Source organism: Cyclopterus lumpus, chromosome 16 (genome assembly GCF_009769545.1).
Source record: "Cyclopterus lumpus isolate fCycLum1 chromosome 16, fCycLum1.pri, whole genome shotgun sequence".
Classification (NCBI taxonomy): domain Eukaryota; kingdom Metazoa; phylum Chordata; class Actinopteri; order Perciformes; family Cyclopteridae; genus Cyclopterus; species Cyclopterus lumpus.
Window position 1 is genome coordinate 15,305,373 of NC_046981.1, and position 27,589 is coordinate 15,332,961.

Sequence of the window (27,589 nt, forward strand, 5' to 3'; positions counted from 1 at the left end):
TGAGATGGAGGGTTGTGGTGGTGGCTGGGGAGAGGGCACCTAAGGAGATGCCAAGTTGGCAGGGCCACATTGCCGCAGCTGAGGCTCATCGCTTTCCATGTGTTTTGTCTTTCAAGAGGGTGCAATAAGAATGACTTCCCCCCCTTCTCACTCTCCCTCCTTGACAGCTCTATATTATAATATTAGCCATCTGCTTCTTTAATACTCACTGGGACCTTTATCCGTCCATCTAATTACTGTTGCCAGCCAGAGCTTCCTTACATGGCGAGATTATTATTATTATTAATTTATTTTTAGTGTTGATAAAGAAGTCTACATACATTAGAGATGTCAAATTATTTTTTGACACAGCAAGTCCAATTTAATTTCTGGACGGATTAGAGAACTAATGCTCTGAATGTGAAAGGGCTGTTGAGAGTACCAATGCAGATGGGCTACGTGACCCAGACAGGACAAGGTGCCCTACAGAAGAAAAGGGGTTATGGGTAAAGCCAATCGTGTCACGAGAGGCAACAATTCCCTCGGTGACCTAAGCCTCCCTATTCTAGTACCTATTTTTAGATATGTGACACACTCTTCGTGGCAGCGAAGCAGTAATTCTGTCCTCCAACATAATTCTCATATGATAAGACACTTGAAAAGTAAATGACGGCTCATCCATGTCATCAACAAAATCCTCTCAGATTCAGATTCACTAATAAGTTAAAGACTTTCTGTCCTGGCAGACTTTCTAGCTCCAGCTTCCAAATATGTGCTCACTTTTCTCTAGACATTTTTCGGTCACCCCGTTACTTAACATACCATTTATATATCCTGGATTATCAAATTGTTTTTAGAGTTTGATGTTTGTTTTAAGGGCTACAATGAATCATTATTTAATTAGCCTTTAATCTGCTACTAATTTATTTATTACAATTGATCTGTTAATTTAATTGGTCTGTAAAATATAAAATAGTGAACAAACGTAACTACAGCCCAAAGTGGTCTTTAAATTCAGCCCAAAATCCAAAGATATGTGAGGAGCAGCAAACTGTCACATTTGAAAAAGTAAGACCAGAAAATGACTTAAGACTTAAGAATAACTTAACAATTAGTATCTCATCAAAATGATGCAGTTCAACCATTAGGCTGACCAACTCTTTCCTCCAATAGGATGTGAGGCTCCTTCCTCTTCCCCATCAATTAAAAAAACAAAGGTTCCCACTGTATGACTCAGTTGACATCTGTGAGGCAGCACATGATGGGAGAAGTCCCCAGCTGGCCTTTTACAGACGGATTAAAGTCAAGAACTTGCCCAGAAATCCGATGTGTATCGAGACCCTCAGTTGGAATATGAGCTCATGTGCAGTCAATGGCTTGCAGCGCAAAGCACCAGTGAAACTTCACCCACTCCACTTTCTCACATAAAGTGGAGAGAGAGAGCATGTGGTGGTGACTACTGATGGAGAGGCAGGATGTCATGACAAGCACATCACATCATTCAGGAAGGAAGTCTGCTGGAGAAATGTGGAGTCTTTCTTACTTTTTATTGCAGGAATGTAGCTTATACATTGTAGTTATTAGATATATAGTTATTAATAGATACTGGTGGTGCTAACAGGTGGGGGTTACCAACACCGAGATAGGTCTTGTGTATTAAGTATTGTGTATTTTAATGAATCGTTAGCAGGTAAAATAAAGTGGAGCTTTTCTTTGATTTTGTCCGCCTCAGCCACACTGCTGCTGCATTATAAATATAAGTATCAGCTCGGGCCCAGTATCCCCAGATAACCTACATTAAAGGACCTTATTACCATCATATTAGTCTTGTTAAAGGAGCTGAAGGAGCTTTGTACTGTGTGCGCTGTGAGCGCTGTTAGCTATTAGCCGCTGTCGACCATGTTGAAAACTGTAGAGAGAGAATCTAAAAGGGTTCCCAATCACCTCTTAAGGGTGACCGATACTGTGAGACGTAAGACATTTGTCAACCCTCAGATTTTTCCATGCTGCTTACAAGCAACAAAGCAACAATCTACCCCGTTTAACTTATCATGGTGTGCAACTCCATTGTCTGCTTTATGGCAATATGAACATTTTCATGATTATTGCATCAATGTGACGTGAAACAGACACCCGTGCCTGATTATTTAACACTTGAACATTTTCTTAATTGATGCTCCGGTATAATTACACACTATAGTGGAGGCTTTTATTCACATCAACTACCCCTCAAGTCTCGTTCATAATCAACAAAAACATCTGCCATGTATTTGGCCGGATCTTATAGCTCACCATGTCCTGTGGTGGGGAAAGTTGTCCATGTTCAGGATCTCCTTGACGGACATCAGGTCAGCGGAGATGATGGGATAGAAATCAGAGTAGGAAGCTTCTTCATCACTGTTACATTCAGAGAAGGTTGGATAATGGAAAAATAAAGCAGAGCCGGATTAACACAATATATCTTGCACATCATCAAATGACACAGGTGAAAGATATGTTGTCGTGTCATCCTTCACTGTTATTTATTCTGTTGATGGAAGGATTAAGTGTTCATATTACCATGCCTATTCCTTTTGTCATGGTTTACGGCACATTATCCAATCTCAAGTTCATCAGACCATTATTCTCCTCTGCCACTAGAAAGCAGCAGTGGTTCTCTTTTTCTCTGTCTGAACCGCAGAGGTGGCCAAACATCAGAGAGCTCCGGTTAATGTAAGCAAAGATACACAAGGGTTTGTTTTAATCAAGCACTCCAGGGATTATGTTTGAAAATGGAAACTCTTATCTAAAGTTTTTATTTATTTTTTGTCGTCTGCTCTCTTTCTGTTGTGAATAGCATCAACATTGACAAACCAAGATCAAACAGAGCAACGTAAACTGTCAAGAAAGGAGAATCCTTGAAAGACATAACCCACTTTAAAGTACAACGTCAACATAGTGTTTCGCACTGATACCCTCGTCAGCCTGTGGCTCATGGGTAAGACACCAACGGTGGTTCATTGTGTGGCGCAGCAGATGTGTACTGCTAAGAAGGAGATGCCGCAGTGTTTCCAAAAAATACATTACAATGGAATTTAAAGATTCCGAATGTGTTGTAATTTCAACCATCTTCTCCTGACAAACGAGAGATGAGAGCGCTAAGGAGGCATCCGTTACGATGGCCGTGCTGGGTACAGACTTGTGCTGGGTTAACTGTGTGTAGTCTCTTTGGCTTATTTTCTATCAGAAGTGCACGGTGCAATGTTTTTTAATACTTTAAAGTATTGTATCTGATTGATCTACTAGCTGCATTGATGGGGTGCAAAGCCTAATCCAGCTGCCCGAGCTGCTGTGTGAGCTGCTTTCTGGCGAGTGAGAAATGTTATGGCCACCATCAGCTGCTTCTGCTTAGTGTTCCTCTTTTACTCACTGGTGTACAAACACACGTGCTATTGTCCACAGGGAGCCTATATAATCAGGAGGAACATGAGCTGCTGATGTGCACACACAGGCAAATGATGACAATGTGGTGTTTATGAGCCAAAGGGTTTTGGATGCGAGCCAAGAGGTCGCTCACGGTACAATGGCAATTTTAACTGTTCCGTGTCATCGTGCAATTATTTGCAATGTTCCGTTTTTAACCCACAATGTGTCCGTGTCAACTGGTGGTAGAGCCGGGTTGTGTTCCACCTGATGAACTGCAACACAAACTAAACATGATGAACCAAATGCACGCCGCGGTCGCTGGACACGTACAGGAAAGTGGTTCTAAATCCAAAGGGCTGACAGCTGCTGCCTCGTTCTGTAGGACCTTTAAATTAGTCTCTTCATCATAGTCACACAGACACACACACATACAGACAACAGGCCCACGCATGTAAGACAATACTAAAGCAGGAGCTCTCCATTTAGAGCACCAACAATAAACTGAGCTGACCTTATCTATGTGCACCCCCATAAACAGGAGAGGGGAATTTATTGTTCACGATAAGGTCACTTGAGGCAATGAAAGGCATTTCTGTAACAAGAGAGGCATTATTTTCTGATCTCCCTTAATCCACAGATGACTGTTGCTCTCTTAACAAGAGTTATTATAACCACACGGAGAGGATATTTTAACTGTGCATTCTTTCCTTACACGTGTTATTAATAGATTATTATTTTATGTTTACAGCATGCTTAAAGGCCTAATGTTGAGGTACAGTACACTGCAGTACAACACAGCTGCATTGAAGGATAAATTAAAATCTCAAAGTTGCCATAGCTGTATATTTACCCCTAGGTGTGTATTACTACACAACCCCCAACTACTGTTGCTGTTAACCTCTAAGCAAATGGCAATGCAAATTGATGTGACTTCTCGTTTTCTGTTGTTTTTAAGCAGGGACATTTCCCCATTTCACAACATCCAGAGGATAACTTCTGCTTTTGGAGTCTTATTTTTCTCTTTGCCTTTTGTTTTAGGTTCCCTTTGTTTCTGAGAGGCTCGGGCTGTTGAATAATAAAGTGCAGAGCCTAAGGGCGGTATCGCTCAAGTACAGCCCACAGATATACACACACAAGGACACACACACTCACAGCATGGCTACAAACAGGAACATGCACACACATGTGCACCCACGCAAACAAACATGTCTGGGTTGATGCTGTTGCTGTGTGCAGGAGAATGGAAGTTCTGCTTTTATGTGTTTTATAAACATCAGGCTTCCTCAAAATATTAACTTAGTTTAACGAGGAATGAAGAAAAGCTCTGAGAGGCACTGGATGATCTGCCCTCATTGTTGTATGCACGTCAACAACCTGTACTAATAATCTTTAACCTATTGTCCAAACGAGAACTAAATTTATTGGGCAAAACTGACCCAGAGGCCACTTTGTTCAATCTAACATGAAGATACATTTGAGTGTCCTCTCAATGAGGATGTTCTAGTTTAAATAGAGAGATGAACTTTAAAATCGGCTGAACTAAGCCTGATGGGATAATTGCTTTTTTTTTTCACCATCCTTAATGAGAAAGAATTAGTCTATTTCCTTTTATTCTGCAATGGAGATTGCAAACCCACAAGTCAGCCAAATGTGATAACTCCTCGCAGCAGTGGGGGCTTTTTTTAAATGAAGGCTCAGGCAGGTTCAGAAGTGATTCCTATCACGATTCACTGACATAATCTGGGAGCACTGGTGTACTTGCTCTGTGAATCTCCCTTTCATGTCTATCGTCACAGTGCACATTGACATGTAGTAGTGTGGAGTGTATGCAGGTGAAGAAAGAGACACAGATCTCCCAGTGTCATGGAAAAAATGGTTTTATATTACTGATATTTTACTTGAGTAATAATCCCAAATCGTATTAAAGCTGGTAAAGTCAGTGGATTGAACAGCAGCAAATGGATTCTCTTACCGACACATTTTGAGCTACAATGTGACATTACAAGAAACAGAATACCTCTCGGTGAAACTCATCTCAAGGTTCATTTAGTCGCTGTCCTGGAGCTCTCAATGATACCACATCATCTGCATCAGCAGCCCAATTGTCATTGAATTGTAGAAGTTAAAATTAAAATTAAAATTCTAACACTTTAAGAATGTCTTAAAAGTTCATTCTTCACCTTGAAATTTCTTTGTCAACAGTCATGAATTAGCTCTGAGCATCATATCTCAGATGTCACTGGAGCCAGTTCATGTAACACATAAGTAAGCTAATGCAGCTGCCTGTTTCTTATTTTAATTTGTTAAGCCATTGTTTTATCCCTTATTTTGAGTGTTGTGTATTCTTTCAAATGTTTGCACTATTGCAGTCCCATTTGCTGCTGTTCATATTTGTCTTTCAAGCCGCGCTGGTTGACTGGAACACCTCCCATTCGGCTAATATTTATGGTACAGTAACGCTACTATCCACAAAGTCACTGAACTGCAACTGTACACAAAGTTGTCTTCATTTATTCAATAACCAGCTCCACTAAGTAGTGTGTGTGTATCTTTACTCCTGAAACAGGCTGAAAACTCTGCATAATAAAATGTCAGCAGAGAAACACTGAAATATAACAGTGTAGAAGTGTGATTGTGAATACAGTATGTGAATGTGTTGCGCTTGCAGCTACCACCAGTGGTCCACTTGAGAGAATGTTTCTTTGAAAAAGAAAAAGATCTGCTCTTATCAATCAGGTCAACTTTGAGAATCATGATACTAGCCAAATGTACTTACTTTAATAATTATAAAGGTATGTATAAGTGGTAAAAATAGGCTTATGTCCTCCCCACATAGTTTACATTTACAGCGACCATTGCATTTGCATTGCTGTAGTTGTAATTGGAAGCCCAGAGTTTTAAAAGTGTTGCTTAAAAGATAAAGCAAACAATATTGTATATTTCCATTATTGTAAACACATCTTATGAAAAGTGAGCTATTTTCAGGACTTTCACCATAGTTTGCATTGTTAGCACCGTTAGCTACAAGCAGCTGGCTCAGGCGTCGCCATGTTGAGAGCCGTTGAGAGTCAATCGAAATGCTTCCAATCTCGTAGTATGTAGGTTTGAAACTATCTTCACCTGATGCAGCTGCAAGGGTAAATACTGCTGATGCATCACTATTGAACATCTGATAATGCCTTAATAATATATTAGATAGGGGGGAAAGTATTATTTTTATTCTTTAAATACCTTTTGTTAATAATACTGCTGTACTTTTATTAAGCAATGTTTTCTTTTTAATGCAGAGTATTTTTGTTGTAGTGGTACTTTCACTGTGATCTGAACACCTCTGCCACTACTGAAGTCAGGAGAGCATGTTTGCACCTGGAAGTGAAGGTCCTCTTCTTGATCTGGGATGACAGCTGCATGCTGTGAGACATCTGGGACGACTGCTCCTCCTGCTCTCGCTGCATCACCATCTTGGTGTCCATGGTAACCAACTGCCACCTGTGGAGAGAGCAGAGGCTAGAAGTGAGGATGCAGGGGGATCAGAGTCAATGGGAGTCAGTCAAACACTAAAGGCGGGGTAGCCAACTAAAAGCTGTACGTTTCATTTGGCAACTCATACAGATGAGTTGCCAAATGAATGGACACTTTACACATTTAGTCACTTTAGCCTTGGCAAGAGACAACTATCTTTATTGTGCGTTGTATTCATATGGGGCTTTATAGTAACATGTATATTAATTTGCTCAGTTGAGGTGGTAGAGTAATGACTTCTCCACATTGTGGTGGTGCTGCAGGATTGTGAATCGGTCTCCAGCCTCATGAGAATTACAGTTGAGCCCAAAGGGTGGTCTAAGTGTATGCAAAATATTCACTTTGCCATTTATTTCTTGAATAGGTCAAAAGATAAGCCTTCTGATATTTTGAACTATCTTGGACTAGCTACCTAAAGACCAGACAGAACAGAGTGCTATTAATAACATTATGTTTCTGAATTATTATCTGCTGAAAGTAGATCCTTGTTCATGCAATGCTTAATCAGCAACTTTTGATTATTTTGATTATTGTTTATTCTGCAGTTTATCTTCACGATTAATTGTTTATGGATTGGCCCTTAAAATGTCAGAAAATAATTAAAAAGGCAGACCAAGGTGACATCTTGTTTTGTCCGAGCCCCCAGTCCAACACTAAAATATTTTTTTTACTTTTACAGCAGACGACAAAAAAGAGCAAATATAATTTTTTGGGCATCAGTAATATTTTGGCTGGAGTATACGGTGTATATTTTTGCATTAATTGACTTATCGAGTCATAATGTGATTTACTTTTATGTAAGCAGACATTTTATGCACGCAATTAGTTTTCACAAAAAAAGTCGAGTGTGGTATTAGGTAGGTGTGTTTTTGTCCTGTGTTACATGAATCATCCCTTTGTGGGCCGCTGAGCCACTAATAATTCATCAGCTGAGGTCCGCCATGCTGCTGCCCTCGCCCTGCCCATCATTAATCACGCGGCTGCTCTGGGGAAGTGAATGCAGAACGCACCCAACAAACAAAATCAGGTTGTGCCTGAGTGATAGCTTCATTCACCCGCTCCCAGTTGCAACCTCCCCGTGTTAGCGCCATAAACAAGCGTAATGTGTTATTTCTTCTCATCTCCCTCAATTACATAATGGAAAACCACAGCGAGCTAGCTAACAGGCTAACAGACTACTGCTGATTCCCATGTGGCTTTTTCTTTTGCGGTTCACTGTAGTGCAAGGAGAGAGGTTTGTTTGAACAGTGTTAATGGAAGGTCGACCTCTGGCACATTAAAATTGATCAGTCTCCGTGGGTAGGCCTGAATCCTGGCCCCTGCAGGGAGCAAAAGCGGCAGGCGAAGCAGTGCTCTTTTTCTGCAGTGCAGTTTTCAATCTCGGGAGTGAACTGATAGCTCAGTTTCTAGGTCTCTGATAATGAAAAAAAATTTAAATGAAAATATCAACAGCTGAACAAGAGGGTAAATGATTTAATATTGTACTTGTTGAAGACGAAGGCGCTGTCTGAACACGACAGGAACTTACTGTTTGCCATCAGAGAGTAAATAAAAGTTACATCCACGAGGCCGTTAAAGGACGAGACCAATAAGAAGTTAAACCAGCTGGAGAAGCAAGCAAAGACTCAAGAGAAACAACCAGAGAATAGAATTCCTTGTGATAATACAAAGAAAGAAGAAGAATTAACAGCATCATACAGATGCATTTGACTCAGACTTAGTGTTGTGGTTGTATGATTCCTCGAGGGTTATCATGTACTCTAATGTGTCGGTAACACGTCTTAACTGATGAAAAAAAAAGAAAAAAAGCTGGATGCCATTTGTGAATAGATGAAGACTGAGGAAAATAAATCCCACTCACGCTTTCTTTAAAGAAACAGGTGAAGTCCTCTGAGTGTCAAAGATCTGTAGGACGGATATATCCCACTTCCCTTTCCGTTTGCCTGTCTGTCTCTCTCCTTGAAGATCGTGCGTAGTCTTGCTGTCTGACCTCTCAGTAGTACCTCTCACTATCCGCGTCTCCCTCAATGCCTCCCGTCACTATACCTCTCTTGATGAAGCGATGGGGGTGACCCTGAACACAAAGTGTCCTTCAGTGCCAAGAATGTGGACAACATAATGCTCTCTCATTCTTAAGTTGGTAAATATAGACCAATGACACCTTCCCTACACACACACACACACACACACCACAGACCCAGTCTGATCGATTTACAGACAGCTCTGAGGACAAGCGGCTAAGAGATAACATGATAGCTCCCTCTGCAATTCGAGAGGCTGGACCAAATGACCCGAGCAGCTGAAAGTAGCAGCTGGAACGACCTCATGAGAACAATTGGCTGCGGCGGAATTAGGAATGCCTCTTTCATAAATGTCACTAAAATAAATGCGTATATGTTTTTCAGCCTCTCAGTAACATCCCGTACAAAAGATTAGAAATTAAAGGCTGGGAAACGCCTTTAAGAGAGAGGAGATGGAAGGTCTGGGGTGAGACAGGGAAGACAAAAGAGAGATCTGAATGGAAACAAAGGGAAAAGAAGCGATCAGCTGTTCAGGGAGAGAGGAATTCAGACCATTTGATTCCTCCTTATTTAAAAAAATCTGACCTTGACCTTGAAAATGCAGGAGGTTAACAATGGTTGCGAAACGACCTGGCACCCCCCCACCTGATTCTGCTGTTATACTCCATCTTTCATTGTACTTCTATTTCTTTTGTTCACTTATCTCTTCCTTTCACTCTGTCACTTCTCCTATATTTCCTTGCTCCTACATATCATATAAGGCCATTTGTTTAGAAGTATAAACACATTGTGGATGTAACTTCTTATTCTGGCTAGCAGTCTGGGGATGGCAGATCACTTTAAATGTGTTTACAGAGAATAAATCACTTTCCTGATCCCCTGACTTTGCATGTCGTCCCTTCATCGGGTCAACATTTTTATTTATCCAGTATTTTCTGACCAAACTAATGACATTTACATCAGTCTCTTTTACTCAGTTTCGAGTAACACGCATGCAAGATAAAAGATACATGAAGTATCCCATTATATTTGATACTGTGCCTTATATTACTGCTTCACTATACATTGATGCAAGATCATTCTCAGTGACCAGTATTGGTATCATTAGTTCTCCTTCACTTTGTTCTTGCCTCTCATCTCCTTTCACAGTGATCTTTGATTAGTTCCTGGAACTTGTCCACGGTTCTGTCTCATTAAACACTGTGTCTGGCAGAGTTGACGAGGGTTTATTAGAGCTGCGTGTGTTTGGATGATATCTAGTGCCTCTGAAAAGTTTTATTTTATTGGCTCTGCTAACAAGAACTTGAAGAAAGCCCAGTAGTTTGTGTGCGTGCTAAACAAAATTTGAAGGAAGCCCAAGATTTCTTCTTCTACTTGTTATTTGGGCTTTCGGAGTGGAACATACAGGATTTAAAACAAACATTAAAAACAGACAAAACCATAAGTCAAGTCAACCGGTATACCCAACATTAGTATACATGTATGAGGTAAAGGCAGGATTTCAAACTAATTTAGGTCAGTTTAAATATAGAGAACAAAAAAATGTATTAAAACAATTTGCATTATAAAAATATAACAACGATAGTGTTTTTGTGAATCCAGGTACATTTAATGGGAAGTTAATGAAGTGGTAGATAAAGGGTCGCCAGATCTGCTAGAATTGGTCCTCACTCCCTCTCAATGACAATTATTTGTATTTACAAATGCAGGTACTGTATGACATTTTCCATAACGGCAGAGTGTGCTGGAGCCTTTGCCTGCCTCCAGCTTAGTAATATCCTTCTGCGTGCTGGAGGGGTTACACATGTTGTCATGTTATATTGAAAGCTCCAATCCTTTGAGTTCAAAGACAGAAATTAGAATTATCTGTGTTGTCATTGTGGTCCGATTTAGTGTGTGAGTGTGTGTGTGTGTGTGTGTGCGTGTACTCGTGGAGCTGACTCACAGGAACTGAAAGCACACAGAGGCTTCGAGGAAAGAAGGCACCACTCAAGGCCACAGCATTGTATGGAAGGATGGGGGGTTATTTATAAGCCTGGAGCGGCTACACCTGCCCCTGGAATATCAGCACACAATACAAGCTGCGTTTGCCAGGCCTTCTCTTCTCCTCATACATCAGCAGTGACTGTCAGCCTAAGAATAACTACACGGTAAGGTTATCATGATACCGGGATTCAATACTAGGATTACAAAAGACACTCGGTAAAAAGAGATTAAAAAAAAGCCTCAGGTTCACAGAATAGGATCATCTTTTTATTTTGGGGTAATTAACAACCCACACACAGTGATGGCCTCCTCTCTTTCACAACTGTGGTGAAGAACACCAGGAGCTCAGTTTTCATTAAAACAACTGCATGACAAATTAATGAGAGGACACAAGGCCGAATGTGACAGCATTGAGAAGGCTATTTTTAAAAACACAGTCCAGCGCGGTGCTTTCTCCACATACAACACACCGAAGGTATGTGTTCTTCACAGAGTGTAATATTTTGACTTAACCTGTCTTTGCTCTGCGTGTGTGTGTGTGTGTGTGTGTGTGGCAGCCCCACCCTCATTCGGTGAAGTCCAGAGCAGAGGATAATAATGATGTGTGAAATCTTGGCAGCGGTGCTAACGTTCGTTCTGGACTTGAGTGTCTAACTGTAATTTGCTTCCTGAAGTGTCAGCGACAGGTCCCTCACTGGGCGTCGTGACATCCACTCTCACACTTTGCCTCTGCCTCCAGTCACATGGTGCGTTTGTTGCCGGGTTGAAAGCCGTAATAGTCACAGGATAAGGACCAGTTCATTTCTTCCTAGTTTCATCTTTTCAGCCTTGGGTTGAAAATCAGATTGTAGATCTTTTTTTTATTTTTATTTATAGCTTCAGCTTCCAAGTCCGCCATGAACATCTCATGTCCCGTGCCATCTTCTATTTCTTACCGTGCTTAAAGTAGAAAGTGGGGCCGCTGCTGTGTTTTATTAAAAGTGCAGATTTTTACCACTTTTACTAAGTTTCTGAAGAACCGCCATGCTAAGAAACTAAACCTGTGCAGCCTCTGTCTGTTTAGTGCCTGATTTATTTAGACCACTTAGGCTAAATCAATTTGGTTGCACTCACAACACCTGAAGCATAAAAATGTGTAATGAATTTGTACCAGTACAAGGTGAAACGTATAGCAAGCCGACAGGGAATACATATTTGCCGCACACTGAGAACCTCTTGTAGTGTTTTATCAATCATTAATTCCTATTCAAAATTCACGAGTGCTCTGTGCTTTTACGTGCATTAATTCTGAATAAAAGCCAGAGGGAGAGTGACTGTCTGGCAAATATTTATTCCCTGATGGGTGTTCTTGCATTTTATCTGCACCTCACAGATGTCAAGGATACCATATCCATAATGTATGGGTCACTGTGGAGGGAACAGACTGTGATATGCCATTGACATGTAAATCATGTTGGAGAGACTCACATCTGAAATATTATATTCATTGCATTGAATCAAGTTGTTTGCAGTACCTCAAACGGCAGTTTAATCTGTTTAAATCCCCACACACCTTATTTGTAATAACAATTTCGATGCTAGTATTAATGTGTTTTTTTTCTTCAGTTTGCGGCTCATATTAACAGTAAATGTGGCATGACATGAGCCAGAGGCCAGGATATAAAGGGATATCAATTATTTAATAGTGTAGACTTGGCATGACTGTTTTTGATGTGGGGTTTCTTTGTGTTTTGACAAGCAATAATTTTACAAAACCCCAATTTTGTTATTGAATGAATCTATTTATTTTAAGTATATCCTCCTTGAGCTACTCTTAGTTCTTTTTGTATTATGTATGTCGAAAAAGTGAGGTATCACTCTAACACTATTAGCAAGCTCAGGCTGGACACTCGAAACGCACTTTTCATCTTCTCCCCTTCCCGTGATCGTGCCCAGAAAAGACCTTAATGGACACCAACGTCTCCTGGATGATCCGTCATTTCCTGGCCAGCCTTGACAGCTGTTTTCATGCCTTTTTCTAATCAAGGACCCATTAAGAGCTCATTAGAATGCAAGCGAGGAGAGGGAGTGGACGACATGATTGCATCCAATTACATGCAGACTTCAATTCATCAAGTGATTTGGTCTGGAGAGAGGTAGGTGCCTTTTCAATGGGGAAGGCAGGAACAGGGCTGCTTGCTGTGATTCCCTTATGTCACATCAAAGTGGAAAAGTAAAATGAGGTTTCTAGATATATATATATATATATATATATATATATATATATATATATATATATATATATATATATAAGCAGATCAATTATGCTTAATGAAGTCTGGTTCCACCCTTTGAATAGTCGCCTCTATCTCAGATTAATTTAAGGGTCCAAATGTCTGTTCATTTTCAAATTCTTCACCAGTTGGAGAAACAGATGACCAATAAAATGATAGCTAATGAGATTAAGAATGGGGACATTATTGTCCTACTAACTGCTTTACAGATTGTAAAGCACTTTGAAGCTAAATTGTGTTGTTGGACTATATAAATATAATTGACTTGACTTGATTCACAACACAACTCTTAAATGGACAAGTCTCCTTCATTATCATCTTGTTTAGGATGACCCTGACTATGACCATGTCAAACTTTGGTATACAATTTAACACTCATTCTACCACCTACCATCACACCAAATTCCATTCTCAAATTCAACATTAAAAGTTTCTTTAAACTAATGAAAGTAAATTAGAAAATAGTCATAAAGTAACTCCAGGGTCCCAAAAGAAAATCATGAGCAGTCAGGCGTGAATACATTTCACTGGAGCCATCAGAAATGACAATGATATTGTTTTTAAATGGCTACCACCAAGACAGGGTGACTTTTGGATAATGGTGTTACAACAAAGACGCCCAAACTGAGCCAAAAATGTTTTCAGAGAGGTTATCATTTCTTCAGAGGAGATCTTTATTTGCTTTTTGTCACCATGCTGGTACTTTGCCTCGAATGTGGATGGGGAATATAATAAGTGTGTGTACGGTGTCCTGTTTACACTCCAAACAGCCTGTTTGGAGTTTAAACCTCAAAGGAGCCATTTAACGTTAATGGTAATCTCTACCAATACAAGGGCATATATTAAGCTCCAAGGACACATTGCGTCCTTCTTTTTATTTTGAAGAAAGAAAGAATCAAAGTAGACACATGTGGATTTTGACCCAGCCTTTAACTTTGTGTCAAACCTGCTTGCGTCCATTTGTGCTCTGCAGGACAAGAAAGGACTTAAGTGGCCATCATTACTTTAATTACACGCTCTGCTGTAATCGAAATTCTATTTGTGCAGAAGCATTGGGTTCGTCTGAACGACTACTCCCCATTCAAAGTTCTATCATGCCTGTGGTACTCAAGAGGGCTCTGCAATCTCCCATTCAATCTTCTTGGGACTTGGAGAGTTGAAAGACGGGAGAGACAGCCTCCTGGCAGAGAGAAAGAAAAGAACCCATCAAAGCTGTGTTTAATTTCTCTCTTTTTTAGACACGTGTCCCAAAGAAGAGCAAGATAATAAGATAGAGGAAAAGAGCGTGATGAAAAACTGAATAATATGCCCTCGGCCATTTATTTTCCAAACATAGGATTTCACCTCCTTTTCACCTTTTCACATCCTGTTTGATTCTACTGAAGGTAGTTCAACATTTTTTGACTGGATCTAACCCAATTTATTTGTCTATGTACCTCCCACTTACTCCTACTCACAATAGCCATTTCACATATTCATTTCATCACTGTGCTTTTTGTGTCAGTTGCAGCAGTAAACTTTCCTGGTGCGTTGCCAGTTCCAGCTCTCTGCTCATGTTAAATCATCCTTTACAATTCCATCTTTTCCCTCTGCTTCTCTATCAGCCCCATTCTCACTACAAGCACAGAGCCCACTCACATGGCAAGGGCAGCACAGCTGACTTGATCCCCAACAGTAGAACAGATGCATCGTGTTCATTGACATGCTGGTGCTCTGATGTAGAGAGGGTCACAGAATGCCTAAGGGCTATGAAATTTCATGTGCTGGTTCATACTTTTGGTTCTGCTTGCACGGAACACGATGTATTAGCAGCACCCAGAACAACATTCACTAATGTCGCTATTTTCTGCTGTGTTCCTGATCCTGTAAAAGACACTGAACAAAGAAGCCCTCATAAACTAGCTGGAGAAACCTTGTAGACCGGGCTTTATCTTTGACATGGCAGCAGACTGCGTGAACAGTTAAATGTATTTCTATCTAATCATCAAGCTCTGGAGGAATGGAAATGAATGAACCATTAGACAATATTACTTCATGCATTCATATAGCAGTCAAAGCTATGGGCTGCTGTGTTATGCATGTGCAATGAATTTATATGAGGCAACCTGCCCATAAATCTGAGCTTTGGATATGTTTATAATGTAAATTGCGTCACAGGATGTATTGATTCAATTCTGCCGTCGTTTTTCATGGTGTGGATTTGTTAGCGTTAGCTAATATCCAGTAAATGGTGCTGTATGTGTACTCTGAGATGTATGAAACGGTTCCTTTTGTCACAGCAAATTATTTTTTTTGTTCTTGTGACTGAGGCACATGAGCCCTTGTTTTGCCTTGAAAACATATTTAATATAGAAAAAAGAAATGTCAGGATCAAGTTGTATTTATTTTTATTTATTTTTGCCCTGGCATGAGTCTTAGGCCTACTGTGTCTGCCAAGACCAAGTTCAAACCATAGGATCGTGTTGGGACATCTATTGTGAACAACATTTAAATATGATGACTATTTTAAGGTAACAACTAATCTGTGTAGCTTGCATTGTAATTATGATTAGTTCCTTAATGTAGATCCTCTAAAATTAGACATAATGTGTTACTTCTTCCCTGTATATACAGATCAGGCTGTTACTGTAAAATATTCCATTAGAGTATGGTGGCATAACCAATCACACAATGGGTATTAAACCAGATAAACCACTGAAGGCTTATGTTGGAAGTCCCATGGGTGCAGATGGGTGCCCCTTTCTCTCTCTGTATGGGACAGTCAAATGGGAGGATCACTTCCTCTTCTCGCTCAATTTGACATTTTAGGTAAATCCCCCTCAAGGTTACAAAAGCTGCTCTTTTTTAATTAGATTAAATTACTTTCCTTGAGATTCTGCAAACATACATTTTAGAAGGGAAGCAGTGCGCTGTTAAATAACTACGTCCTATTTGACTAGTGCGTTGTGGCTTTTAACATCTAAAACCGAGGGGGACCTGAAATGTGTTTAAAATGTTGTTACTAACTATTACATATATGATCCTGGACATTCAAAATGTCTGACTGACATCCACCGTCCCTGGTTTTTTGTCTTCTCTTTCCTTGAAAACACACACTGCTGCGCAACAGGCTGTTGAGTTGAACTTTGGATTCTTTGTTTTATTCACTTCACCAACTACTTTATTGTTTAAGAAGGGGAACATGGTCGGTATGTAGCAAGAATCTTTGCCTTTCTACATTAGGGTACACACGTTTATTATTATGGCATATTTTATTTACCTCACCAAGAGACGGAAGTAGTGATTAAGACTGTTATTGTTTTTCAGCGAGATCCGGTCTCAATAAATTTAAATACTCAAAATACTTCTACAACTATCCGCCACCAAACAGTTTCAGTTTTTGAAAAAAGGTTCTTTAATATAATTTTTGGGAATTTCAATAAAATAAGGCAGATTTTCCGACATACATATAGTAGAAATTCACTATCTACACAGAATAAAACAAAGTTACATTAATTAATTTACATTCATTCAGGGACACTTTTGTCGTCAATGCAATCTTTTATTACTTTACAACTGTGTGTTAATGATTGTGCTCAGGCTATTAAAAAGCTAGCCGTTATCAGCGTGGCTTAGGTTGCACCGTGGCCACACCTTATTATATGTTCTTACACACTGTATATTTCCCCCTGAAAGAACTGCAAACAATGACGACTACAAAATGAGTTCATGAACTTTGTATCAGAAAAGTACAAAATATATATTATGCCACAGATGCAAACCCTGAAAATACTGAAATATTTTGGTGAGTTTAAAAATAGGACTATTCTTTATTTCCAGTGGAGATTCAGTCATTTTATTCCCATTTTAAACAGTTTAAAGGGGACAATAGGCGTCCTATTGTGTCTAATGCTAACGTTCAGCCACAAAGCAATCACATTTGACTTCATATCTAATCTTTAAGGCCACATTGTAATTTAAAAGTGACCAGATTGAGTTTGTGTATTTAGAGAGTGTAATAAATTGCAATAATGTGTCACCATGGTGATGGCACACAAATTCACATGCTGACTATGACTCTGTGATTGCAGCTGTGTTGAAAAAGAAAACACTTAGAAACTGATTTGAGTGGAATTGTAAGTAGATCTAAACTTCATTTCAAATCCTTTACAATAAAACACATGTCGGGTGGGTTTTTCCTCATTATGTAAACAAAACAGACATTAGCTGTCTGAACACAGCTTTATACATAGAAATGTTAAGAGTAAGCGTAACTTTATACTTTACATTGTAGTTGTTATATTTCCCTCTCTCATATGCACAATAAACACATGGCAGGAACAATTTAACATCTTTTAAAATAGAAATTCTGTTTAACAAAGTAGAGCTGCAACTATTAGTTGATGAAAAAAATACTTGCCAACTATTTTGGTAATCGATTAATTGTTATAGTAGAACATGCTTTTTCTCAAATGTAGACATTACCTGCTTTTCTTCGTTTCATACAGTATCAAACTGGTTCTCTTCGGGATTTGGATTGACAAAACAAGACAATGAAAGATATTGCCTTACAGTTTTCACTATTTTCAGACATTTTATAAACCAACCAATTAATCAATAAATTAAGAAAATAATATTGTTGGTTGCAGTCCTAAAAAAAAGACGCCTTCCAATGTGGCCAACACAATTGATGACTATCAAAACGGATTATATTATTAATATTTTACAAATGTGAATTAATAAATAAATACAATAAACAGAAATAACAAAGCATAATGTATTACTTCGATTTGATTTGTATGTAAAGTTCCAGATGTGGTTGTCTTAGTTCGGAATAAAAGTATGTTTAAGGAGAGTTAAAACATCTGTCTCTGCATCATACAGCAGGCAGACAGAAACATTCAGTTCAGTATTGTTACTAAAGCACCCATCAGTGCTTTCTGCACTACATTAACTTCCTGCATTGCAAATTATTCTTGAATTTGTACCACCCAACCTCCGAGAAGAATTTGCCTTGTCTCCTCTTCTCCTCTGTCTTCATCTTCCTCACCTTGCTCCTCCTTTTTGTGACCCGTCCATGTCCGCGGATAATCTGTCTTTCTGTATTCACAACTGTCTTCGGATGCAGTTTCAAAAAGGATCTCAGGCAACCCGTTTTGTTTGTAACCTGATTCAAGCAAGGCATCACTAGATGGTGGGTTCTTCCATCCCTGGTGGAAATAAGGAGCAACTGGTTGCGATGGGGAATAATGGGTGTTGCAGTAGGTCTGGGTTGGTGTGGTGACAGTGCTGTCATCACACCCTGAGTCTGACAACTCTGATCCGTCGTGGCTCTTCAAGGATGCCAATGATGGCCGCTCCGTCTTGGAGTCCATAAGGTCAGATAAAAGGGGTTTCCTCTCTGGGTTAAGGGGCGGCACTGTGTCATCTGTGCTGCTCTGTAACTGAAAAATGAGTGAAGGCAACACAAGTTGTCCATTGGTATCCCGCACGGTTTGCAAAAGCAGTGGCTTGGCTGGATTGCTCTCACAAGGGTCCGGATGAGGTAGCGGTTGTACTCCATGTGAGCTCAGCTTTGGACGCGCTCCAGCTTTATCCAAGCTTTCTCTACTGGAGGACATTGGTAGGTTACTGGTTCCTCTGTTGTCATTGGTAGCCTGCTGAATGTCTTCATTAGGTTCATGGACAGCTACAACACTGTAGATTTCGGAGGACTGGGCACTTGTGTCCTCTGGATTCGGGGTCAGGCTGTGTTCCCCTGTGCCAAAAGAGGAGCCAGTGCCATCTTGCCAGGCTTGGCAGAGGATGTCCTGGGGGGAATAACCTCCAGACACAACTGAGGGCAAATTAGGCTTCATCCTGATCGTTGCGTAAACTGTTTGGTCACTTTTAATGCAGACCTCCGCTTTGGAAATGATGACATTCCTGTCTGGAGACTGCAGTACTCTGGTTGGAGTGCTGAAGGGGGTTACCTGTTTTGAAGATAAGGAATACAGACTCATCAGTAAATAATGGCTTGTTATATAATATATAAATATATCAAAAAAGATATGTATATGTGTGTGTATATATATATATATATATATATATATATATATATATATATATATATATATATATATATATATATATATGATAAATAATGAAAATGGCAAATTAAATAATACACATGGAAGATACTTGTAATGTCTTGAAAAAAACATTACATTTGTCTTCACTGAAACTGAAACAACTTCTTGCTGTGACACATCTTTCCCCTGAACATGGGTACAGTCATTAGTGCCAGAGGGTGTAATTTGCCTGTAAGGAAACATTTCCTTGTCGACGCTCCAAATGACACTGCAGATAATCTTACCAATAGCTGTGGAATGCTCTTTTCCTTTCCACCCCTCGTGTATTTGCACATGCACACAACTGAAGTTGTGATTACGGCCGTCAGAAGAGCAGCGCTAACAAGAAGCCATGGCAAAAGCGTCAGAGGATCACCTGAGGGACCAGAGAGTTGCCGTCATTTACCAATACGGGAAAACACAACACAGCTGTAACATGAGATACCCTCAAGCGCCAAGTACAAAGTTCCAATGTTGACACACAAGTTTCAGCATGTTCTCAGTGTCACTGTGGCACACCTTTGTGATGTAGGGATGTTGATGTACCAGTATATCTAAGTACTTCCCAAAAGTATGTTGCTTAACAGGAACCTCTCAGCAGAAACCTACAGATGGGGATGTCCCCTCTTCAGGCATATGAGAGCTATGGCTTTGAAAGTTGGAATTGCTTCTGCACCTGTGTAATAATATCAAAGTATAATGCTGCCTGTAGTTGTTTAAACTAGTTAGTGCCAGTGTTAGCAGTAGAGATTACACAATAAGGCAAACTAAGGGGAGAAGAACGTCACCTTTGCAAACAGACTACCGCTAATCTAATCTGCTGTCTCATCAGTATGCCCGCAACAGAAGAGGGAGGGGTTACTGCCAAGAGAGCGTTTTCCTTGAAAAAAGCTCTCCATTTATTTTTTTTACTATCATTCAAGAGTTAAAAGATCATTTTTAGAGGTTTGGATCATAGAATGAACAACATCGTCATTGTGGCCAATATCAATAATTTCAGCTTCATTGCAAACCCAGAGTCTGCCTGGTTTTTGACTAGTGAGTTTGCCTTTTATACTGTGACAGTGAGGATTTGTGCAGAAGCCGGCATCTAAAAAGGGGCCTGATTTATGACAAACTGTCTTGATATATTTCCAAACACTTGTTTCCGAGTGGCTGCAATCACTTGAGGAGATGAGCTCAAAGTACCATGAGTCAAACATAAAAAAAGTAACATTTTCAAGGATAAGTCGTGCATTTTCTCCACAGCAGCTGGGTCCTCGATAGCTTCCCAGTGAGATGCTAAGTGCCACACTGTTGCCTCAAGTAAAAATAGCGTTTAGTAAATATGATGAGTGTAAATCTGCTCCCTTCAAGTAATGTAAATAAAGTCAATTATTAACGTTATCCATTCAAAATGTTCAAGTGATTTTCACATCACATAGAAAGAGCCTATCGTGGATACAATGTATGAAAACACACATGTATTAACAAATAAATCATCCACACCTAAACTTTTTATCAAATATTGGGAATACTATTTGCCAAATGCATATCTTAGCAATTAACGCCCAATATTAATGTGCTGGTAAGTATATTGTGCGCTTTTACCAAGAGTGCGTGAGAGAATAATTGTATTCATCATTGTCCTCACCTGGCAGTGTGACACAGAAGGAGGCCTGCTCACCCTTTGGGCGACCCCACTCAGTGGAAGGACTGTACGCCACGTGGCCGCAGTACTCGGTTTGGTTGTTCTTCAAGCTGATGACGAACTGTCCGGTTGTGGATTCATGAACCTGAAGACAGAAAGAGACATTTGGATGGTAACTGATTTATTCCATTGCTGGTTTTATGGGTCAGTTAATCCTGAAACATATCAGAATAAATCAGAAGACAGGGAAACCTGCGGGCAGAATGATAACAGGAGCAACTCCACAACATCACAGTTTAAAGACCAAATCCCTTTATCCCATTGGACGTAAATCACATAGATCATTTAATTTGTCCCAATAATAATACAAAATCACAATTGCATGTTAATTGAAAAAATAGACCTGTTCTCGACAGCATTTGAACATTTTAACTTGTTTTAGATCATTGGGTTTACGCATTGTATTATATATGTGATTGCTTTTATGATCATATGACTGACTGAATATTTGTTCAGAATATCATATTGCTTAAATGGACTCACCTGTGCAGCCCACGTTGGGTGGGTGATTTTTAAGATATAATTGATTACAGTTTTGGAAGGCCCTTTTTTGCTGCTGGTGATGATGTCAGCAATGGAGACTCCGTTTGGGCCCAAGGGCAGGGTCACATTGACATACAAGGACGACACCCTTGGGTACGTAGACAAGGTGGGCGGACCAAAAACAGCTGTGGAGGCAAAGAAAGTTGAATGAATCAATGTCATCTGGCTTGGTGGGAAGTAAAGAATTGCATGGATGAGGGCGGATGTTCTTACTTTGTGCAATGGGCTTTAACCTGAGGGTGCTGCCACATGAGCGACCGTTACAGTACACTTTAGCCCAGTACTGAACATCATGAACTGATGGGGTTTCTGCAGTCAGGTCACAGGACAGAGCGGTAATGTTCTGACACTCCTCTTTTATCCGGAATTGCTCCGTGGCATCACTATAAAAAAGTGCAGTAGAGTGATCAAACTGTGATACTGGAACCACTCCAACATGGCTGTTACCAGAACAAAAAACATGTGCTGTGGGAGTTACATTAACCGTTTGATAGTGTTTCTCATTGACTAGTTTACATAAATCACAGACTTCCAAAAGATAAATATTATTATATATTTTTCTTTCTTATACTTTGGGATTGAATTCTGGCAGTTCTGTGTAGTTCATGGCTGCAGTGAAACAAACACACAAAGGATCATCCTGACAATGCAAAATCAGCCATTTGTCACTGGAACACAGTTCCTTTTTATGGGAGACAAACAACAGTATTTTGTGGTAACGAGGAACCGATATTAAGGGATTAAGTTAAACCAGTCTTCCTCTGCAGCTGATTTGATGCTGGAAGTCGCTCCAGCAGTTCCAGGTGACGGTGGATGGGAGAAAAGTCAAGGGGTGCCACTTGACATTTGTCTTGGAGACTGTGTCATGATTAAGACGAGCACCAGATGACATTTCCACTTTGTTGAGATCTTTCTCAGAGTCTGAGCGGATTGAAGAAAGATACAACATTATCATAATTGTAGCTTGGAAGCCATTAAAACGTTGTCTGCAAGCATCTTATGACGATGCTTATGCTTGAGAACGGACCCTATAGCTTTTCTTTATTGTTGCGTCTAAGTCGTTGGTAGTTTAGTTGAATCCATCGCAGCATGCTAGTTTTCGAACAATACATTTATAGAGCCACTAGCCATTTCTATAAGAGAGGAAGGGATTAGAGGCTGCAAATGAAAGCCAGAAATGCACCTGGTAGTTGCCTCCCCACAAGATACAAATCCTAGATATCAAAGGATAAGGCTGGCTATTTTTGGTATTTTCAACAAATCCCCAAACTGACAATGACTTTACGAAATTGTCTCTCTCTCTTTCAACCCCACATCATTCCTACTGTAGAAAATCTCAATCAATCTATCAATCAATCAGTCAATTTCAATACAGCCTGAGATGTTGCTATAATGAAAAATACTGTAAAATGCAACATGGGTTTTGAGTTTGATCCAATGTGTTTTTACCAGTTTACAAAATGCTCATTTTACAATAGGACACTGACACAATGAGCAAACCGGGCCTTTACTCTGCAAACACATTTTTCCTGCTCTGACCCACTTCTCCATACGGATCTCTTCATGGAGGCACCAAGCTACATGGAAGAAAAGGAGTAATTATAATCACTCATCCGTCATCTTGGCTCTTACCTCCAGTACTGTACGCTATAGAGGACCTTTTCCCCAGGGAAGGCCGGCTTCATGAGGTCCCAGTGGAGTACGTTGTAAAAGTTCCTTGAGACAAAATACGCTGTTTGGTTGCCAGTCGAAAGAGAAGCTATAAGAAAAGTGGGCACGAGAGCAAAGTCTGTAAATCATTTTATGGCGAATGCGAATATCCATGTTCTCATGAGCCTGGTTTCATTTTCATGATGACTGTACAATTCCTAAATCCAAATATATAATATAATGCAGTTTTAGTTTTAATACCTTTGGCTAAATTACAAGTAATTAAGGATACTATTCTCTACTGCAGTGGTTCTCAACCTTTTTTCAGTGATGTACCCTTTGTGAATTTTTTTTTCAGCCAAGTACCCCCTAACCAAAAATGCTTTTGGAATGCAGATAAAGATACACAGCACTGTGCCATCAGTGTATGAATTAATATAGAATATATATAATTAAGTTTATGACCTTACACTTACTGAATATTTATTAAAATAACTATTTTAAAGGATTTTTGTTTAATTTATGCTAATTTGTAATATATATATATATATATAAAATAAAATGTCACGTACCCCCTGGAGTGCCTTCAAGTACCCCCATTTGAGAACCACCTATCTACTGTAACAAGAGCCGTATACAGCCTTCTGCACTCAGAGGTTACGTCTCCCTTTTAATTACTGTATGTTGCAGCAGCACTTTTCAATCACAGTGCTGCATACTGTAAAACAACATTCAAGCCCCCATTTCCCCGGCTTCCCCCGCTATATGAAGTCTTACAGCACAGCTGCTAAGGGCCCGGGCAATACAGCACACAGTCACTGGAGCCAGGACCACAAGGAGATTATGTCAAATGGACTTTGCTTCTGCTGCATGGTGACTAAAACTAAAAGCTGCGTTTGTTCTTTGATACAAGAAAATAATTGCCCCCCTTCTTGTGCTGGCATACAGGAAAGTCATCCTGTATTTAAGTAAATACATGTTCCCATGTAGACCACAAAGACATCCTCGGAGCGAGTGATTTACCAAATCAGGGGCATGTTACAATGGTAATGTTATTGCCCACGCTGTGTATTGACGATGTGAAAATTACACACAGAGTAGTTCATCTACAATTAGCATTACTATAGGCTGCACACTCTTATGGACAATATTATATCAGCTAGACTCTAACATATAATTGCATTTTCTGTCGATCATTATCATTTAAAACGACCGAAGTCCTCCTTGTGTTCTGGGACTCTCCTTCATTTCCAAAGAGAGGGAATCATCTGTCAAAAACATTACCAGGCTTTATTACATTGGTGTTATTTATTTCTCCTTTTGGGGCTGCTTTGTAAAAAAAAAAGACCCATTAAATGTTTGACTGCCTGTTACCAACATCTGTAAATCAAAACATAAAACCTTATTAGCTCCTCTGTACTTACCATAGCAGAACAGGAGGAGAATGATGACCTTCATAGACCACATCTTCATCAGGCAAGTAGATCACAAAAAGAAAAGCAAAGTCTGGGACTCTGAAGCTGCCGCCGCTAAGTTGTGAAATCTAAACAAGAGCAACATACACACCACAAAAATAAAAATCTAAACTAAATCAAAACAAAAACCCTCTAATCTCTAAAATCCCTCAAAACAAAACCAGAGTGGATGTCAAAAGGGTTGAAAAATATTAACGCTGTATTGGGTTTTAGTACATTTTTCCGGCCTCCGCTTCTCCACCATCTCTAATGTGTCCTGGGAAAGAAGTGGCTTTACTCAGGTGCGCAGGTGTACTTTGGCACATGCTGTCACCTTGTTCCTGTTTTTCAGTTTACTGCATGTCCCGCCCATTTGCATTCTGTCTCCAGACTCTCTCTACTTCCTTTTTCCTCCCTTCTCCACCTTTAGTCTCTCTCTCTCTCTCTCCAGCTCTCTCTCTCTCTCTCTCTCTCTGAGCTTGTTTTTCAGGTTATTTCTGGTTTGTAGAGTTTACGGGAAATGAAAAAAACATTCAAACTGCAAAGGACTGAAAGTCTGAGGCAAATTTGTAATTTGTGATATTGGGCTATACAAAATAAACTGAATTGAATTGAATTGAATTGAAAGTGAAAGAACATGTTTATACACATGTGTGATGCGTTAGTTATTAGTTATGTTGGATTTACAAATGTACAGTTTTTCTCGATTGCTAAGACACATTTCTTGAAACGGTCTCCCATTTTCTCAAAACTGTAAACACTAAACCTGATCTTCGAGCACTATTTACAAAACCTCTGAATCCTCTTGCAAAATGAAACTTTCGCCTCAAAACAGATTTACCTGTGCTCAAAATCAAACACTGCTCTCAAATCGTAAACAAAGTGATCACTATACACTATCAAGCAGTCAGTAAACAATACAACAATAAATAGAAAACACATTGTTCAAAACATATAGTTTTCAGGGAGAAGTACATTTTTAATCTTAAAACAAATTTCATATGAACGAAAACAGTAGCTCAAAATTGCTCTTTGCAATTTCTTTAGTTCTTCCTCCTCCTCGTACCCCTATTGTTACAGTACTGTACCTGCAGCTCACAAACGTGTCCTTTCTCTGTGATACTGTGATTCTTGTTCTTTGTTGATATGAACCTGCAACCAGTCAACATCTATTGAGCAGTCAGTACTGTTACTGTAACAAATAGAAAGCACGATGTTCAAGGCCATACAATGTGTTTATTGTACATTACACAGCCTACAATGCACTGTAGGCCTACTACAGTATACAATACTACAGTAAAAGGGACACAAATCAAAGGAGTCAACATGTCATCTATGTGCTTCCTCTTGTCTTTGGCTGGTCAGGCCAGAGCACTTATATTGGTCGTGTCACATCATTTGAAACAAGTGAAATCAATTTGGAGTGATTGTGTTTAATCAATGACATGTTTTCTCTATTTGTATTTGACTGTTGCCACTTGTGTTTACCGGTGTGGATGACATGTGCATTAGAGTGCAGAATGTGTTTTGACACTGAGAATGTGTTTTTTTGCTGAAAAGTCTAAGTGAGATCTGCAAATTGTGTTTTACCGTGTGAAATAGTTTCAGGTATTGACAACAGACTGCACAGTCAGCTCAATGAGTTCAGGAAACTGAGAGCTTTGTTCAGCCAATGGGTTTTAGTGTTTTAGCAATTGAGAAAAACGGTAAGGTGTGTAGTTTTAAGGCCATTGTGTACCTGATGTTGGCTCATAGACAATATTATGATACAGTTTTGGTAACCAGCAGATGAACAGCCGAATGAATAAATGTATGAAAAGGCATGTCATTTATGTTCCTGTGTTGCAAAGTAATGACTAGGTGGGAGATGTGTCCTTGTTATGCCCTGTTGTAAACCTAATATGCACTCTAAATATGAGTTATTATGTTATAATTGGCTTGTGTACACACACACACAATCAAAGGCCTGTCTAATGGGTGTGTCATATCATAACATGTGAACTTTGCTTAAGTACAATGTTGATTTTCTTTTTCATCCTATTCAAAGTTAATGTCAATTTTAGAAGCCTGTTTATTAAGAATCATAAATGTTATTCTAGCTTATTGTTGCGTAGCTGGCTAATATACTGCACCAACATTTTGAAATGAAAAATACTTGCTGGGTGTCTTGTCAGTTATGAATATTAGATTAAAACAATATATGCTATATATTTCAAATCTGGAAAAAAACTAATATAAACAACACGCCGTATGTGAAAACAATAAACATGCATTGTTCAATTAGTAAAACACAGCTCAGTGATAACGTGTCAAGTAACATTATGTCATGCTGCTTGTCATCCAAAGACACAACAACAAAAACCTTTTGTAAAAACTTTTTTTTACAATTGCAACATTGAAAACAAGTACAGTACAGAGACAGTGCAGTAGGTTTTGTTTGTACAGGTTGGACATTTATCCATCAAAAAAGTACTTCACCAAGGTCAGAGGTGAACAGGACCTTCTAATGTGTCACCAAGAGACAGGTGCATCCATGACAGCAAGCTTCAGCGTTGAGCCTCTGAAGAATGCCTCATAGATGATTCATTGATTCCCACGTCAGACGTTTTTGTCTTGGCCTATCCAAAAATACACCTTGAATGGATGACTGTTTCATTTAATTTCGTAAGGGCGAGTATGCACTTAGAGCTGTCACTGGAACGCTTCCTGTGAATGGAATGCAGCTATTATCAATAGACCTGTATTATACACCTGTGGCAGGTGTCAACACCTGCCGCACAAATGTGTCGCGTGAACAGAAACTCGGTTTAAAGAGTGGATTTACGTCTTCATGAAGTGACGCATTTGAGAATGTTTGAACCCTGCGTGACCTTAAGTGTTTTTTACCCAGAACACAGTAGCCTTGAAGTCATAAGACCTCATCAGAACGCAGGCATGCCTTTGGTTCGGGTTGCATCTGTTCATTTGTGATATCAGA

At 39.6% G+C, this 27,589-nt stretch overlaps 2 protein-coding genes across 3 annotated transcripts in view; both read right to left on the reverse strand.

The window, feature by feature from the left end:
* Positions 1-6,857, reverse strand: part of myom3 (myomesin 3) — a 47,979-nt gene extending 41,122 nt beyond the window's left edge. The window contains exons 1-2 of the mRNA XM_034554410.1: positions 6,751-6,857; positions 2,272-2,376 (exon numbers count right to left, since the gene is read on the reverse strand). Of these exons, the coding sequence (XP_034410301.1) occupies positions 2,272-2,376; positions 6,751-6,857 (212 nt within the window). The remainder of the gene's footprint in view (positions 1-2,271; positions 2,377-6,750) is intronic.
* A 10,516-nt stretch (positions 6,858-17,373) lies between these two features.
* On the reverse strand, positions 17,374-24,909 carry ifnlr1 (interferon lambda receptor 1). Of its 2 annotated transcripts, XM_034554457.1 has the most exons (8): positions 24,850-24,906; positions 24,583-24,701; positions 23,141-23,267; positions 21,722-21,891; positions 21,449-21,633; positions 20,909-21,050; positions 19,521-19,651; positions 17,374-19,137 (listed from the first exon to the last, which is right to left on the reverse strand). In XM_034554457.1, the coding sequence occupies exons 2-8, from the start codon at positions 24,629-24,631 to the stop codon at positions 18,136-18,138; spliced, it is 1,806 nt and encodes a 601-aa protein (XP_034410348.1). In that variant the 5' UTR covers positions 24,632-24,701; positions 24,850-24,906; the 3' UTR covers positions 17,374-18,135. The 2 variants fall into 2 exon arrangements, with proteins under 2 accessions (XP_034410348.1, XP_034410347.1); XM_034554456.1 differs by having other exon boundaries at positions 24,583-24,909.
* Positions 24,910-27,589: the final 2,680 nt, after the last annotated feature.

Bases quoted from the DNA above. Each gene is read 5' to 3' on its own strand.
- ifnlr1 (XM_034554456.1), bottom strand. From the start codon at position 24,631: ATGAAGATGTGGTCTATGAAGGTCATCATTCTCCTCCTGTTCTGCTAT. The intron at 21,892-23,140 runs GTAAGAGCCAAG...ACTTTTTTATAG, and splicing joins TATAGCGTACAGTACTGGAG to TGATGCCACGGAGCAATTCC. The intron at 19,138-19,520 runs GTAAGATTATCT...TCTTCAAAACAG, and splicing joins AGAGCATTCCACAGCTATTG to GTAACCCCCTTCAGCACTCC.